This window comes from Urocampus carinirostris, chromosome 17, assembly GCF_059441175.1.
Source record: "Urocampus carinirostris isolate Australia breed hairy pipefish chromosome 17, RoL_Ucar_1.0, whole genome shotgun sequence".
In the NCBI taxonomy this organism is placed as follows: Eukaryota; Metazoa; Chordata; class Actinopteri; order Syngnathiformes; family Syngnathidae; genus Urocampus; species Urocampus carinirostris.
This window is the reverse complement of record NC_142365.1, coordinates 19,684,552-19,701,660: the sequence shown is the minus strand read 5'-3', so window position 1 is coordinate 19,701,660 and position 17,109 is coordinate 19,684,552. Positions and strand designations below refer to the sequence as shown.

General features: G+C 40.6%; 1 protein-coding gene across 1 annotated transcript in view; it reads right to left on the bottom strand.

Annotated features, from left to right (window-relative positions):
- Nucleotides 1-2,939: 2,939 nt before the first annotated feature.
- Nucleotides 2,940-17,109, bottom strand: part of robo3 (roundabout, axon guidance receptor, homolog 3 (Drosophila)) — an 81,406-nt gene continuing 67,236 nt past the window's right edge. The window contains exons 18-27 of the mRNA XM_088320792.1: nucleotides 17,041-17,080; nucleotides 16,634-16,773; nucleotides 14,508-14,768; nucleotides 13,665-13,812; nucleotides 12,635-12,841; nucleotides 11,377-11,540; nucleotides 11,185-11,292; nucleotides 10,186-10,347; nucleotides 8,322-8,473; nucleotides 2,940-3,636 (exon numbers count right to left, since the gene is read on the bottom strand). Coding sequence (XP_088176918.1) covers nucleotides 3,625-3,636; nucleotides 8,322-8,473; nucleotides 10,186-10,347; nucleotides 11,185-11,292; nucleotides 11,377-11,540; nucleotides 12,635-12,841; nucleotides 13,665-13,812; nucleotides 14,508-14,768; nucleotides 16,634-16,773; nucleotides 17,041-17,080 — 1,394 coding nt within the window. The 3' untranslated portion in view covers nucleotides 2,940-3,624. The remainder of the gene's footprint in view (nucleotides 3,637-8,321; nucleotides 8,474-10,185; nucleotides 10,348-11,184; nucleotides 11,293-11,376; nucleotides 11,541-12,634; nucleotides 12,842-13,664; nucleotides 13,813-14,507; nucleotides 14,769-16,633; nucleotides 16,774-17,040; nucleotides 17,081-17,109) is intronic.

The following is a 17,109-nucleotide window of genomic DNA, read 5'->3' as shown; positions in this document are numbered from 1 at the left end:
CGGCCTTCACCTCCAGAGCAAAGTGGGCGTTTTGGCCCTGTCACCAGCCTAATGAATGAGTTTGTGATTTATAGCCTGGAGAAGAGAATGCAGAGGAGGACATGGGAAGAATTAAATGATAAAGGCTGGGTGGGGTCATTCTGTTGAAGGTCAGCCGTGTAAATCTTTTTTCTTAACTGTCATCCTTTGCTGTTACTTGCGTGTTAGTGTTAATAATCACAGACACATTTTAAGACTCTATGGAATAAAACTTCATCATTTAAAGGGACATTGTGTGTCATCTAGCTTTTCTTCGGGGTAACATAAATCTTAATTCATAAAAGAAAACAACACATGAACTATTGTATACATGTGGATTTTTATGCAAATACTCTAAGGTCGAAAAAATGTGTATTTATTTTACTTATTATGATGCTAACCTCAAGGACACTGACATTATTGTCTGCCATCTTGCTGTTAAGCGCGACCCCCAAAACCCCAAATCTTGTGTAAGGGTGGGCAAAAAAATTAAGAATGAAACTGATACTATTTTGTCATTTTGTGTGTCTATTGTTTGTATTCTAACTTTTGATTTGTAGTTCTCGTTTTTGGTTGCATCACAAAATACAGCAATATCTAATGGTCCCATATTACACATTGTCCCTTTAAACCACAAAACCCACACGTATCAATAAATATCAAATCTTGAGTTACAGTATTTACAAGTCTATTTATTTACATAATTTGAGATAATCAATGTAGAAACAAATCATAACCCCAATTTGGAATGAACTAAAAAATCAGTGGCGTACACAGAAATACAACATGTGGTGCTAGCACTTTTGCCCCTGAAATGGGTTTTCTGTGAAACAATTTAATAACATTCTCTGGGTTGCTGCTAAGTTTCGACCGGTGTAAAAACATGACAACATAGGTGTGTCAACCCTCGGCTTCGACACAGAGCAAAGGACTAGTCCTTGAAACATTTTACTGCTCTCTTCAAAGGACCAAAATGATACATTTTTAGTTTAGTCACACAAAATAGAGAGGGCATTAAATAATTTTGAACGCAAGGAGAACAGGAGAGGACTGCAAATATCCCCAAGATGCAAAATTCCAATGTGTTCTAAAGGTTAACCCCGGAGCTCTTTCTTTTTATTAAATCTCCTAGGTTACAAAGGCAACTCCGTCCTAAAGGGTGTGATGTTATAAAACAGTAACATCTTTGGCCAATTGTGACAACGATGTAAATAGTGCAAACTTGTCAAAACAACGAAAAACAGTGAGGTTTAATAGTCAAAATATTAACTCCTCCATGTACCTGATATTTCTTTTCATATAAATCATTTTAAGGAACACCAAATTTAAAAAAACATGAAGTGTGAGACAGATGAACTTCCATACATATTGTTATTCTGACATAACCAAACTACTTGCGCTTAATCCAACTGTTCTACTTTGACAATGACAGAGTTTAGGAAGTCGCTAAAATGTGTACGGAAAACCAAAACTTTACCATAGTAAGGTGTTTATATGGCTGCTGTCCACACCCTTTTTAGGGTTACCTCATCCCTTGAAATCAGTTGATTCTTGAATTTTTCTTCTCTCCCAGCTCCTTCTCTATTTATTTACTTTACCTACGTAGTCTAGTGGGCCCGGTGGTTAGGATTTGACTCTTACTCTGTTATGCAATTGTGCTCGGCGATAAATATCGAGTGTTCGAGACTGGGTGGAAATATATGTTGGCCAGGAGAGGGATGGGCCCCTGTAGAGCAAATAAGCCCGGCACAAAATTGACTTCCAAGTAACTCAGAACTTTGGAATGGATGGAACGACTGCGTCCCCCTTTTGGACAGTTCCCGAACGTACCAATTCGCAATGTACCATAATTAAATCTGATAACATGAAGTTTTGAATGTAATTAAAACATTCAAGGCTATACAGAACATTACGCAAATTTCTCTCTTCTTTGGCTTCTTTAGCAACTTCAATGACCCGATACTGTGAATATCAGATATCTAAGACCACGCCAAAAGAGGCATTATCAGATATCTAAGACCACGCCCATAGAGGCATTATCTGGCCAAGCATCCCTGGTCCACATTAAAAGAGGAACTGATCGATAGTTCGCTCTCTTTTCTACTGCCTTGCATGACGGCCGCGTGGCGCAGCCGTGCGGGCGGGCCTGATCTGCGAACTTGAGCTCAGCACGCGTGCCATACGTTGAGACCATACGGGGCACGAGACCAAATCTCTTGGCAACAACCAGTAAGAGGACTGTTTCAGATTTAACACCATGTTCTTGGGAATGAGCATTTTTTCTGTACTAGGGAATCTCCCCAAATTGACTAGCGTTATAACAGGAAACTTTCTTTTTATGCTAGTAACTACCAGATTTTCAGCGGTAAAACTCCCATAATCTCCGCCACCTTACCCCCCCATCATTAATTTTGTGTTAATAAATTATGTCTGTGCTATTTCAGTTGGCCTGGTTTATTGAATCCATTTTCTTGGGATTAGTAATTCATATCAGAACTCAAAGAACTTAAAGTAATAACATAATTTGTTTTTATCAGTGTAGGAAATTCTAGCATTCTTCAGAACAAAACAAATATTTATGGTGGAGCACAAGCAACACCTAGAGTTAAATTTGTTTACCGATTGCAGTAAATAATAATGCATTTCAATCCAAACGATTTTCAAAATTAAAGCTAGAAAAATCCCTACACCCACCAGGCTGTACTTGCCCAAGACTCACCACAGAAAATGGTGCCCCTACCAACCAACAATTGCACAAATATGATAATACATCATAATGCATTTCCAAATTTCCGTCCAATTTGGGGTTTTTGGGTGTGTCTTATCGTCTGTAAAATATGGTACAGTAATTGCATTATTGTTGTTTTTAATCCACACCAAATCTGCAATAACCCTTCATACACAAGCAAAGACAAAAGACGTACCTCAGCAAATACATTTTATTGTACATTTACAAAATGGAAAGTGTACAAAAAAATCAGTCGACAGATATTGTTCTTTTGAGAACTCGAGCAAATGGTCTCTCACACAAAATGAGGATTTTGGTAGGGGTGGCCTACAATCAAACTGTTCTTTGAAACATTCTGCAGCATAGTAAGAAGCCCGGGTCTTAAAAGACACAGGCACATTCTGTTGGACAGCGTTTAGGAAGTTCCCAATCAAACCGTTTTTGTCAACGAGCAACAACCTGCACGTCCTTTTGTGCTTCACAATTCCTGTTTTTTGGCCATCACAACATGAGTGCAACAGTAGTTAATGGTTCCCCCCTCCCCAAAAGTATATAATACAGTTCAAGCCCAAAGTTTGGCACATTCAGAAGGGATGCTCTGTTTTTTGTTTTGTTCAATTCATGTTTTTCCGTTTACCCATAAATACAATATATCCAAGGCCAGCAACAGAGCAAATAAAGACACGGGTATTTACAAATAAAAAATACATGTGGTGAACTCCATGGCTTAGAATCTGAGACAAACAAACAAAGATAATGAAAAGTCCGTATTTGTTGTTCGGCGATAAAGACATAAATCTTAGGTGATCACAGTGTCCACAGTGGAGAGACGGTAAACAATGGAGGCATCAGAGGTTAACTTCTCCAAACGCGTGTCTTTATCTCGTTTCCTGGAAAACAAACAAACAAAATCAATCACAAATATTCAGATAAGATGAATGCCGAGTATGTCTCAGTACTTTGGATGTTTATGATCAGGATTTGTGATGCTTGATTGGCTGGAAGAGGTCTTGCTTCTAGTTGTGAAATCCAATTCCAGAGTGAGTATCTTATATCACCTTTGTCAGTAGTGTGCACAAACATTTAAAAGTTAAATGTAAAATTCATTATTTAAGGCCGAGGCACACTAGTGTACCGTGAGACCTTGTCTAGTGTGCCGCTGAAATTTCCCCCCTTTTATCTTTCCCAAAAAATCAGGCTATTATTCAGTATTTTTGCTATATTCAGATGAGAAACTGTAATAGTCATCCATATCAATAGGTGGCAGTAGATTTTTGTATACTTTTTATATACCAATTATCTGCTCATGAGGTAGCACAGTACACTTAATAACTTAATTTGTTTAACAAAGCGGTTTAAGATTGCACTGTAAAAAACATAAATAAAGCACATCATTCTTTTTTATTTTAAGTATTGTTCTCTTAAATACTGTACAGTGGTACCTCTACTTACAAATTTCTCTACATACAAAAGTTTCAGGTTCCAAAGTACCATAACAGTAAAATATTGCCTCTAGATAAGAAGGCATTTCAGGATGCAGAGTCAAAAATACAGTAGAGTATACACTGCTATTAGCCGCTTCCAGAGTTTCCCGAACGTAAACAAACTGGCTTTCACTTAAAATCTGCCTCGCAACCCAGAGCGCATGGATGCTACCAGCATGCTCTTCGTGTAACCATCACAGTTCAGAGACGATGAGGAAGGGCAGTTCCGGCAAGATAGCGGGCAAGAGGATGCAGCCATCATTCAATCAGCCCAAATTGAAGAAATTTGAGGAAAAGAATAGCCTGGAAAAAGTGTTGACAAGTCGGGCTATCGCTATGTCTGCCTCGCGCATTTCCCACGGATTGTCAAGAGCTGAGAAAAGTGGACGTAATTGAATCCGTTTTTACATTATGTGCCTCTCGTTTTATGTTTATTGTGTGATTATGTAATTTAACATGTAGTCGTTTCGTGTTCAGGTGCTCTTTTATGATTTATTAAAAAAAATTTTTATCATCCTGGCTTGGAACGGATTAGCATATTTACATTCAAAATGCATCCCTACTTACAAAGTTCAGGTTAAGAAGCTACTCCCAGTAAGTACCACAGTACAGTGGAACCTCGGTTTTCGAACACCTCTCAGTTCGAACAAATCGGTATCCGACCAAAAATTTCGAGAAATTCTTGGTTCGCTGTTCGGTTAAAAAATCGGAGTTCGAACGCCGGTAATGCGTGAGTGCGTACGCTAGCGTGCGAGGCTGAGCGGCGTACGGGTGTTTTAGCCTCCTTATTATGCCTCCGAAGAAAGTCAGTGCAAGCAGCAAAGTTGCTACAGGTGAAAAAAGAAAAGTAGTGCGTACAACTATTGCATTTAAGAAAGAAATAATAGCCAAATATGAAGGAGGTGTGCGAGCGCCTTCTGCTGACCAACACAAAGGTAAGAAATCCTATTCATACGATGACGATAACGCGAACGTACGATTAGCCTGGGTTAGCTTTAAGTTTACGTTAAACATTCAGGGTGTTGGAACGGAGTCCAACATTGAGGGTGTTGGAACCGAGCCCCCTTTCCAATGCACCGCTCACCACTTGTTGTGGAGACCCGGGTGCTAAATGACTTGTAAACGACCTGATTTTTTAAATTTTTACACGTTCATGTTAGGGGAATCTTTCGTACGGAAGATTACGATAACGCGAACGTACGATTAGCCTGGGTTAGCTTTATGTTTACAGTAAACATTCAAGGTAAACATTCATGGTGTTGGAACGGATTAAAACGATTTACATTATTTTTAATGGGAAAAATGATTTCGGTGATCGAACAAATAGGTTTTCGAACAGGGTTCTGGAACGGATTATGGTCGAGAACCGAGGTTCCACTGTACTTAGTACTGGGTTTAGATCAATAGGATTCTCTTGCTACTGCTGACCACATAAACTAGTACTATCTGTTTAGTGTTGAAGGGCGTGATCAATGTTTACAAAATGTCATTATTGTGTTTTGTATTAAGAACGCATGTGTTGTAAAAGTGTGCTGGTTGCCATTTTCTACTGTGCCACCATAAAAAAGAAGAAAAAATAATAAGTACTTAAAGCTGCCAGAATTTAAATTACATTCGGCAAGTTGTGCTCGCCAGTTACCTCGCAAACAGCAAAGCCTACAGCCCTTTGCATTCAAGAGGCACGGCTTGCCCGTCCGTAAAAAGCATCGGCTTGCGGCGCAAAAACCTGCGGGGGCTGCTTTTAAAAGCAGCACTCCCACAGAGAAACATTCCTTTTGGAGTGGGCTGGAGCACTATTGTCTTTTTTCACAGCAAAGCCTCACTTGAGTTGATGGCCAAAATTAATGCAAAGCACTGGACATGCATGAGAGTGTTGAAAATGACAAGTGGATGCTACAAATGGTTAGAGGTGGGCGTATCTATCCAAATATTGATATTTTTGATACTGAGCATGTACTTGTCCTCCACCAATTTCTTCAAAGCGTCGCTTCTCCGTGCACCGCCCTCTCTCTGTCGCCCAGCGCCCTCTATAATTCTATAAAACCATACCTGATTTATGATTGATAGGTGGACTTTTAGCCCCTTCTCCTACCTAGCCAATGAATGGCCCTCCTTCCTGACAGATAATAATAATAATAATTTCCTTGTATTGTCATTCTGTGTAACAATGTACACAGAACGAAATGTCGATTGCACCTGACCCGTTGTAGCGAGCCGATGCAGCCGCAGCCAATAGAGGGCGCCGCCGACCACTTTTTAAGTCTTAGGAATGACTCGGCCGGGGCGCGAACCCGAACCTCCCAGTCTCAAAGCGGGCGCCTTACCATCTAGGCTACAAAGGAAAGGGCAACGAAAGATTGATAGAGCAAACCGATGGATCTACCTATTCTGACCAAAGGCTAGAAACGACAGAGGCAAACACCAAGTGCAGCGCAGTGAGGACTTTTAAAAAGGGTTCCGTTACTGTGGTAACACCACTAATTTACTTAAACACAAGAAGAAAAGCTCACTGTAAGCTGCACTAGAATTAGTGACGTCATAAATTTAGTAGGAAATTGTAAGGCATTAAATCATTAAAAACATTTTCGTCAAAGTATATAAACCGGAGTTGAATAAGTTATCTAGAATACTAATTAACTTAAAGATGAGTCGTCTTCAAGGCACAAACAAAACAAGAAACATAAATATAAGGGTGTGGGTGGATCGATAAAAACAAATCGATATTATCGATACTAAGCAAGTATTTAGAGACGATTGATGCTATAATCCTGGGATCGATATTTTGCTTCTCCATTTATTTCCTTGATTTACTCTACGCAGATACAGTGGGACCTCAGTTATCGCGGTTAATGGGGACCAAAACCACCCGCGATAAGTGAAAATCCGCGGAGTAGTGGCGCCCCCCCTTCAAAAAAAAATAAAAAATATATATATATATATATATACATATATATATTTTTTAGACCCAGTTAATAGGGACCAAAAACACCCACAAAAAGTGAAAATCTGCGAAGTAGCGACGCCCCTTCAAAAAAAAAAAAAAAAAAAAAAAAAAAGATTTTTTTTTTTTACTTTTACAGACCGCGAAGATCTGAAGCCGCGAACGTCCAAGCGCGAGGTCCCACTGTAATGCACCCTTCTCTTTTGCCCAGCTCACTGTTATCCCATCAGTTTATACCAGATTTATGACTGACAGGCACACCTTCTAGGGCGGCAGTGGCTCAGGAGGCAGAGCGCTAATCTCAAGACCGAGAGGTCACAGGTTTGATTCCCGGCAGGTAAAATGTCAAAGTGTCTTTGGGCAGACACGCAACTCCTATTGCCCTGATATGCAGGTCGCCACTTTCGGTGTGTGAGTGTGTAAATAGGTAAGTGTAAAGCGCTTTGAGAGTTATTTTTTTTAGTCCCTTCCCCAACTCACCAAGTACTTGGATCACATTGATACTGTTGCACTGCGATCATTACTTTGCTCCTCATCCAAATGTTCTCAATGAGGACAAAACAGAAAGTCTTTCAACAAAATACAATACAAGCCTTATTACATACATATACATGTACATATTAAACCAAGTGGTTATAGACGCACAGGTGAAGGAGTGAAGAGATTGTTTAACCAATCAGAATGTACTATGCAAAAAAACGTTTCTGGCAATGTGAGTAAAAATGGTGTGATAATGAGATAAAATCAAATCCCTTTTCATAAATCATATGTATTAAAAAAACTGGTGGACTACTGGTTAACTGTTGGCGAACTCACAGGCGCAACCCGGGTTCGTTTTCCATTGCACACAATGTTTTGCCATCTTGGTGAGCGAATTTTATCGATTGATCAATGTTAAATCATTGCACAAGTATGTCGTGAAGTACCGAACGCTTATAAATACTGTATGCTTTTCCAATCCGATACACCGTATTTTGTGGTATATAAGGCGCACTGGATTATAAGGCACACTTTAAATTCCTGGCCAAGTTCTGCAGTTTAGGTGTGCATTATCGTTGGGAAAATACGGTATTCCTACGCAGCATAAGCACTTTTTGTGGTCCACAACCTGGGAGGCTTCAATTATTAAAGAGACATCAACGTATCCTACCTCATTGCTCTTCCTGGCTGCATTGATCCCTCGAGAGTCTATCGAGGCCCGAGAAGAGGAGCTTCCTGTGGTGGAGCAGTTACTGGACATCTGATTCCTGGAAACGTAAACCGCTTTACCACCGTAGAGCATCACCTCCTTGCCATTTGCAGCTGCTCAACACAAAATGTGGAATCATAGGGATATTTAATACCATGATGAAAACATTCTACTGTTCTCAAATACGTTAATCAGTCATTTATTGCCGGAGTTACAAAACACACCAGTCATAAGCAAAATATGCAGCGATAAACCTTTATTTTTTATATTTATCATACAATTAAATAAAGTAACAGGCCCAAGTATTGGTTTATCAAATAAAAGTACTGTACACTCTAAACATTTTATTTTTTTCTCAAGGTTTCTTCATTTTTCTCATATTGAGGTTTTTGAGTTTTTCCTTGCCCTTATGTTGGTTCCAGATCAGGGGATGGTGTGATAATAGTCTGAATTACTAGTCTGTGCAATAACCTGTGCAGCCCTTTGAGACTCTTTGTGATTAAGGGCTATACAAAAATAAATGACTTGACTTGACATGACCAATAACTACTATCGTCGGGACAGTTAACCCAATCACAATGCAGAACACAATGCACAATGCAATTTAATGAACCCCTTAGAGCGAGGGATCACTGTATCTTTTATTCCTACACAAAATAAGTTGTAAAAATTAAGTAGACAGTATTGAAATTAGTAAGAGGATAAATTAATCAGTAATAAATAAATACAATTCTCAGCAATGTAATGAATTACATTTTCTACAAAAAATAAATTTTAAAAAGTCTTAAACTAAAAAAAAAACAACCCCAAAATACAAGGGTTAATATGAGATTCAATTAATCAACGAATCATTAAAAATAGTCTGCATTTCCTTTAAAATTTCATATTAAAGCAGGAACCTCAAACAATCATCCTGCAAATGGTCCGTGGGCCACAAGTTTGAGACCCTAATCTACCTAAAAATATGTGCCATAAAAATAAACTAACATAAATAGACCACACAATACCTAAATGTATGACATAAATGCAATTTATTCATTCATCATTAATTTGTCATGTATTTTTAGTGTTTTTATCAATATCTTGTATAATATAGTACATTATATCCTGTGTGGTGAGAAAACTGTTATCGTGCATTCCTAAAAAAATATTTGAACTTGCTGATCCCTAATTACATTGTTTTATTTTATTGTTTCTTACTGGGGCAGCACGGCGACGCAGTGGTTAGCGTGTGTGCGGCGCAGATCAGAGATCGAACCTTTCTGTGTGGAGTTTGCATGTTCTCCCCGTGATTGTGTGGGTTTCCTCCGGGCACTCTGGTTTCCTCCCACATGTCAGGTTAATTGGCCAATCTAAATTGTCCCTAGGTATGAATGAGCAAGTGAGTTGTCTGTCTCTGGGTGCCCTGCGACTGGCTGGCAACCAGTTCAGGGTGTCCCGTGCCCACTGCCCGAAGACAGCTGGGATGGGCTCCGGCACCCCCGCGACCCTACTGAGGATAAGCGGTGCAGATAATGGATAGATGGATGTTTCTTACTGGCTTTGTCAATTATTATTTTTCACCTGGTTTAGGTTTTTCCAAGAAAAAACAGACATTGTTAAGTTTACATTCCGTGCTGTGTAAAAGAGAAATAACACCTTGTATGTTTTCATGTTGAAACAAAACTGAGATAGAGTCGATGTAGATTTGGATATAAGTGCACAAATATTAAGGGTGAGACACGTGTTGTGGAGCTCCAGCGAACTTAGCAGGGGAATATTTGTGCAAGGATGCCGTATGTAAGAATAAAGCACAACGCCACTGGCACTCAAGAGTACGTCTTACTTTCAGTGTGTCTTTGTCTTGAACTTTTGCGTTCCTGGCTGTTGTATTCGCACCTCTCCAAGGAAGATAGCGAACCGTTTGTCGTGTTACTCTCCTCCTTGCACCGGAGACGCCCCAGCGGGTGCTCCTCTTCTGGGGGTGGCTCTGGCGGAGGAGGTAGGTCTGAAGAGGAAAATACGGTATACACTTTTAAAATGCTAAATATTATGACAAGGTTTTTGTTTTACGATTGTTGCTGCTTGAAGGAAGAAACAAAAAGGAACGTAGGAAGAGAGGGAAAGAGTAAAGAAGGAAGGAGGGGAAGGACAGGATGGAAGGAGGAAAGAAAGGCAATGGAGAGGATGGAAAGGGTGGAGCAAGAGAAAGGAAGGAGGGAGGGGAAGAAAGGAAGGAACAAATGAAGGGAAAATAAGAAATAAGGGCGAAATATAGAAAGGGGGGAAAAAGAAGAAGGAAGGAAGGGAAAGAAGTAGGGTAAAGGAAATAAAGATAAGGAAGGAAGGGGAAAGAAGAGAAAGCAAAAAAGGGAAAGGAAGAAAATAAGGGAAAAGAAGGAAGAAAGAAAGGGAAGAAAAAAGAAGGGAGGAAGAAAGAAAGAGGGAAAACGATATTAAGAAAGAAATAGAAAAAAATAAAGAAAGGGAAGATGGAAGGAAGGAAAGAAGGTAGAAAGAAGGGAAGGAAAGAGAAGGGTGGAGGGAGAGAAGGAAGGAAGGGAAGAAGGAAGGGGGGAGTAAAGGAAAGAAGAAATGAAGGAGAGTGAAACGGTAGGGAGGAAAGACGGAGGGAAGGAACATAGAAATAAAGGAGGTAAAAAAGGTAGAAAAAAAGGATTGCTTGAAAATGTAAAAAAACCCCAGATGTGCTGTTTTTAATACCGCAACATCAAATAGTTTGGCAACTTTAATATCACAGCATTGCCTTTGTTATTACATCCAAACTTTGAGTAAAGTAATAAAAATTCCATCAGACCGGTTGAGATTAAAAAAAAAACCTTACCTCCTTGTATTTCTCGCCTGTACACCGAACCCTTGGAAGCCTTTTTTTTAACGCGAACTCTTTGGTTCAATGGAGAGTTTGAATTGGCTGCTGATGAACGGCCGTGCACTGAAACGTCAGCACAAGAAAAACGAAAAATCTAAATTTGACGAAACACATTTGTGGCCATCCGCTACATTTATTTGTACATACCTGGTGTCGTCGCTTTGCCGATTTCTTCATCCGGTTCCTGGTTTTGGGGGCGACTTGGGCACTGCAGGCTAACCTCGGATGTTTCAGGGTGCCGTTGACTCGGGAGGCCACACTGGGTGAGTGGGGAGCTTGGTGCTTGGGGAACTGGCACCTGTATCCCTCTGCTGTAAAAGTAATACTTACTTGTTAAAAGTCAATTAGTCTGACGAAAAACATAATATTGAGTGATGTTTGCCAGAATAAGAATCAACAAGCAGATTTATCTGCTCTCTTATGCATGGCTGGAGTGTCACATTTGTGACTGAATGGCCAGTTAAAGACAACTTTCATGTGACATATGACAGTCTATTATTGTATTGTCTATTATTATCTAAGAAACTAAGGTTTTTCCATGCGAGAAATTGCTCAAAAACTGAAGATCTCCTCCAACAGTGTGTATTACTCCCGTCAGAGAGCGGCGCAAACTTGCTATACCCAGAGTCGAAAGAAAAGTAGGCTGCAGAACCACCCAAAGGACAAGTACATTAGAGTCTTTAGTTTCAGAAATAAACGCCTTACAGGTACTCAACTTAAATAGTAGCAGAAACACTCCAATGTCAACATCTACAGTGAATAGGTGACTCAGAGGTGCTGAATGGCTAAGAAAAAGCCATATCTGAGACTAGTTAACAAAAGGAAGATATGTATATGAGCAAAAGAACACAGACATTGGACTACTCATTGGATAAATAAAAGTGTGACTTTTTCATGGAAAACAAACTGTCAGAATGACCTTAAACTTTTGAGGGTTGTGTATCTCAGAAGGCTCCAAACAGAAAGGAGGCATTTATTTACAGTATATCTAAATTGTATTCATTATACCATTGATATGTTTTTAATTGATATTGTTACTTCTATAACTATCATGAGAAGTATTATTAGCAACTAAATTTTGCACACCTGTACTATCTGTATCATGGAGGGAGCAAACCCCTACCCGAAAAAACATCCTGAAGAGGGATGGGTGACGCCAGGATGTACCTGCCAAAGACACACCGTAGGCATTGGTAACCCCACAATCCTGGCAGTTAAGGGATCCGTGAAGTTATATAATCCTCGCTTGTTTGATTTTCACTGTTAAATCAAACCTTTTTTTTAGTTCCATGTTCAACCTTGACCCACGGATTTATTCAATGACAAATTTTGGCCTACTGTGAATTTGAGTTTGAAACCCTTTCTCTATTTCCAAAGCAATACAAAAATGTAATCAGGCAGGTACCGTGCTGGCTGATGTTCCTCTTGTGGGCGGCGTAGATCGTGGGATACTTGCATCTCCTCATTGGGGGACGGGGTAAGTGTGGCAGTGGACTTTTGACTGTAGGAAGTGGCAGGAGAAGAGTCTTTATTCCTGTGGGAGTGGGCATCTTCACAGCCATCTACCAGGTATGTTCTCTCTGGGAGGGGTGGACACCACTCCGCATCCGAGCTACAAGCCAGAGGAAAGCGATTGAGGAAGGTGACATGGTTTGGATTTTGGGTGTTTGCATTTAGCCTCCACGCAATTAATTAAGCACAGAGTATAAGCATTGAGAATGAAGTGTAGACACGAAAACCCTCGAGTGACATCATAAGAAGTATATTTAACACGGATGCGGAGACCAACAGAGAATAGACGGGTAAAGTGACAAAAATCTCCTCCCGAAAGCTAAGACGAGGAAGTTTGACAAAGCGCAGCACTTCACTGCTACGACAGAGGGAGACGAGCAAAGACCATTCTGCTTGCTATGTTAACATTTTTGGGAGCGGATAGCATGAGGCCAAATGCAGTAAGCAGTCACTTAAAGACATTACCACCCAAACACACAGATAAGACGCCTGAGTTTTTTTTGTCAGCAAAAATGTCCCGAAAAGCGTAAATTTGGCATGGACAGAGGTGACGTGTTACAACGAATATCGAGCAATCGTTCTTTTGTTCCCACAAATATTATGTGATGAGCTAAACAAAAGAAAAATGGGCGGCGCAAGAGGTTTTCTTCTTCAAAGGAGGGGCGGGACAGAAAGGAGCTAAAGAAGGGTAAAAGCGTTTTACAACACATTTTTGTTTTCCAATAACACCCACATACAGTAATGGGGACAAAATATCATCTGAAGTAAAAAGTGAATGCCTGTGGATGTCCTGAAATCATTTCAACCCCTTTTTGGAATATATATTCATTTATGGTAAAATGTAATGACTTTTTAATGACTCATTTGAATTGTCATTGCAAAGATGGACAGATGTACCGAAAGGTAGCTTCAGTATGACCCACCCCATGTCTATGTCCTCATTCACCGGGGCCTCCACGTCTTGGTCACATTTTTCCAAGTCTTCAATTGGAGGAGGCGGTGGCAGTGTCTCAAGCCATGTTAGCGATGGTGTCTTCACAGCTTTCCCCATTGCCTTCGCTTTGGGCTTACCTAGAAAACAGGTAGTGGGTGAAGAAATACTTCATGAAAAGATATATAAACTCAAGCAGGGTTTCCCACGTTACTGATGGCCACCAGGCTCAGTGAGGTATGTTGGCTTAAAGCAATGGTTCTCAAATAGTGTGGCGTCAGGAAGGGGGTGTTCGGATAGGTGCATTCAACTTTTTTTTTTTAAACTATTTTTGAATAAAGTGCAATCGCACCTCCACTACATTAGGGGGCAGTGGGCTCTTGTTGGCAAAGTGGTGAAGGAGTTGTTCGCATTGAGCATTAGTGCTTGCACAGAGTATAAACAGTAAGTGTTGCAAACCCTCATGTTACACCATTAAAAATATTCATCATGGATGAGAGGATTATGAAAGTGTCCTCCTGAAAGCCAAAATGAGGATATAGGACGATTTGTATACAGTGCATGAGATGAGGAAAGATGGGTGTGCTTACTGTGTCTAAAAATGTAGGCAACAACGCAAAAAAAGCATGATGGAAACTCAAGAGAATCTGATAATGAATTAGACTATGTGTTTATTTTTATGTTCCAGGACATCTTTCTGTTTTCTCCATTCTCAAACATTTGTTTTTGGCAACGTGAGTGGAAATAGTGTGATATGGGGATTATATCGAATGCATCTTCATGTGTCTTCTGTATCACGGGTAGTCTAGTGGTTCAGTGTTGACAGTGCCCTCACCATTGCAGCGGTCCGGTTGAGCATACTGTGATGGTCCCGGTTGGGTGATCCAATGCCCGTCTTCTTGCAGCTCACCAGCATGTGACGGGCTCTGCATTTGGCTTGAGAACGGCAAGATGGCAGTAGAGGCATACAGAGCGGTAGAAGTGAAGTTGTGAAGGTCCTCGCTGCTGGCATTGATGGTGCTGTAGATGGGCCCCTCATTGGAGCCGTTCATGCTGCATTTCTCTGCTTTGCTCAGGTAGTTGGAGATACCAACTTCTACATCATGTGGAAAGTAACAGTGGCTCATTAAAGGTAATCCCTAAGTCTTGAACTTGCAAAATGTGAGGCATTAGTATGTTTTTTGCATGAAATCGATATATATTTTATCTGAATATCCCAACTCTTTTCGGAGAAAATGCATTTTTAAGACAGCATGTTTTGATAACAGCATAGGCGCCAACGGCAGCCTTTCCACTAGCTCTGTGTTATTTCGTTCTTTTTGTGATTTATTGTTTTAAGTGTCTGCTTCTATCTTCTGTGTTTTTCATCCCGTTTGACAACTACACTTTGGATTACTTTCGATCCTCTGGTTATGGGTTTTAACGCACAAAAATGCGTTTATTTGATGAATCAACTCCTTGCCCTGAAAAATTCTCGTGCCGGCGTGATGAGGGGGCCCTATCGTGGTTGCAGAGCCAGAGCAAAGGTGAAGGCTTAGCGGCTAGCGGTGATATAAGCCTTCGGTACCGTCCGTAATCATGGGAAATTAACTCTCTACCGGATAAGACCGACAAACTGGCTGTGCTGGTGAAAAACATCAAAGCGTACAGGGCGTGCAGTTTGCTGTGTTTTACGGAAACGTGGCTCACGTCTAGCATCCCGGACGCTAATGTGGAGCTATCCGGCTTCAGCGCTGTTAGAGCAGAGAGACACAAAAGCCTGCGGGAAGCAGAGAGGAGGAGGACTCGCTATCTACGTGGACACGAGGTGGTGTAACCTTGGGCACAAAGATTTCCATTTGCTGCAAGGACGTCAAACTTTTGGCCTAGCGTGTGACCTCATCCACTCTGCTGTTGCTAAACTACAAACACAGCACCCCGAGGCCATCCTGTTAATCATCAACACAAGAATACTGCTGGAAGTATGAATTTCCCTACAGGGATGAATAAAGTATCTATCTATCTATCTTTGTCTTTGTCATCGCAAACTGTGGCGTAATCAGAGGAACACCAGCAGTTTTGCAAGCCAGTTACCAAATTGGTTTATGTGTTAATTCGTTGAGAGGTTACGAGTGTTTGAAGCCACTGTTTGCTTGTTTTGGTAGAGATTGCCAAGGCGATGTGTTGCATGTGGATGCATTAATGGTACTGCTCACGGTGTCAGTCGACAAAATGTTGCAAGTAATTGGACAAAATCTGTGAAGAATACGCGAGTGTGCAAACACACTAAAAACTGAATGCGGTTCAATAGGGAACAAAAAACACATATAGTCAAGGTACATGTGGTATTTGCAGTGCAAAGTCTATATTTTACAACAGTAAATATATTTACTTTTCTTTAGTATGGCCTGTTCTCAGCAGTCTGCTCCAAACTGACAAGCAAACTGCGCTTCAAACATCTTGCTCGCCATACAAAGGAAAATCCAGTTCATGAGCAGTCCCGGAGGCAATCACTAGAAACCGTTAAAAACTGCTCCCGGCTCATGACTGCTCACTGCCAGCATCAGCTGGTAATCAGTCTGAACATGCAAACTACCACAGGCATAAAAAAATACTGTAAAATTGTGTGTATGTTCACTTTAAGTTAAAGTGTCTTTAATGTTAGGTGTACCATTATTGCTTACGTATTAACAGTCTCTGGATCTTTTACTTATCAAGCTCAGCCAACTTTTACCTGTTGTAATGATAGCAAAACCCCCTATTAGGTTATCATAAACCTTACAAACACAACGTGGCACTTATTTACTCACAGCAAGCCAGACTATGTTGAATACCGAATAACATTATTAGCAATCTACGATGACATTGTTGTATGCGACCAGTGACCGAGAACATACGGGCAGGAGGTTGGATATTCCTGAGCTAGAAGAATCTAAAGTATTCACACCATTGTTCGGTCCTTGCAAAGAAGTAACTTTGTACCATTGTAGTATCGCTCAGCTGTGTCATGACTGGCGGTGCAGCAGTTGACGGCCTCTTTACCACTGTGGAACAAGTTGGTAGTGGGCCAAGAGTCTGCCAGCCACGGGTAGTTGCCCATGTTGTCTCCCAGTATGCCTGCCCTACACAGAAATCACACACATTGTTGGGACAAAGAACATCCACTAATGGTCAGATGGGAAAAGAGCTTTGAAAATAATTTAATACCACGATGAGGCTTATAAGAAGCAACAGCAAAAAATAGTCTTTTGTCATCTATTTTCCTTACACCAGACTATGGGGGGATGTAATTGAGACTACAGTAAGAGCTACCGTGTTTCTTTGTATATAACTGTTGGACTCGTTACATTTATGACACATAACCGCTGCTGTACAGATTGGTTCATTACCTTCCGTTGTGGCCAGATCCCTCTCCATGTGGATATCCAACTAGAAAACCAGAGAAAAACCCTCAGTTA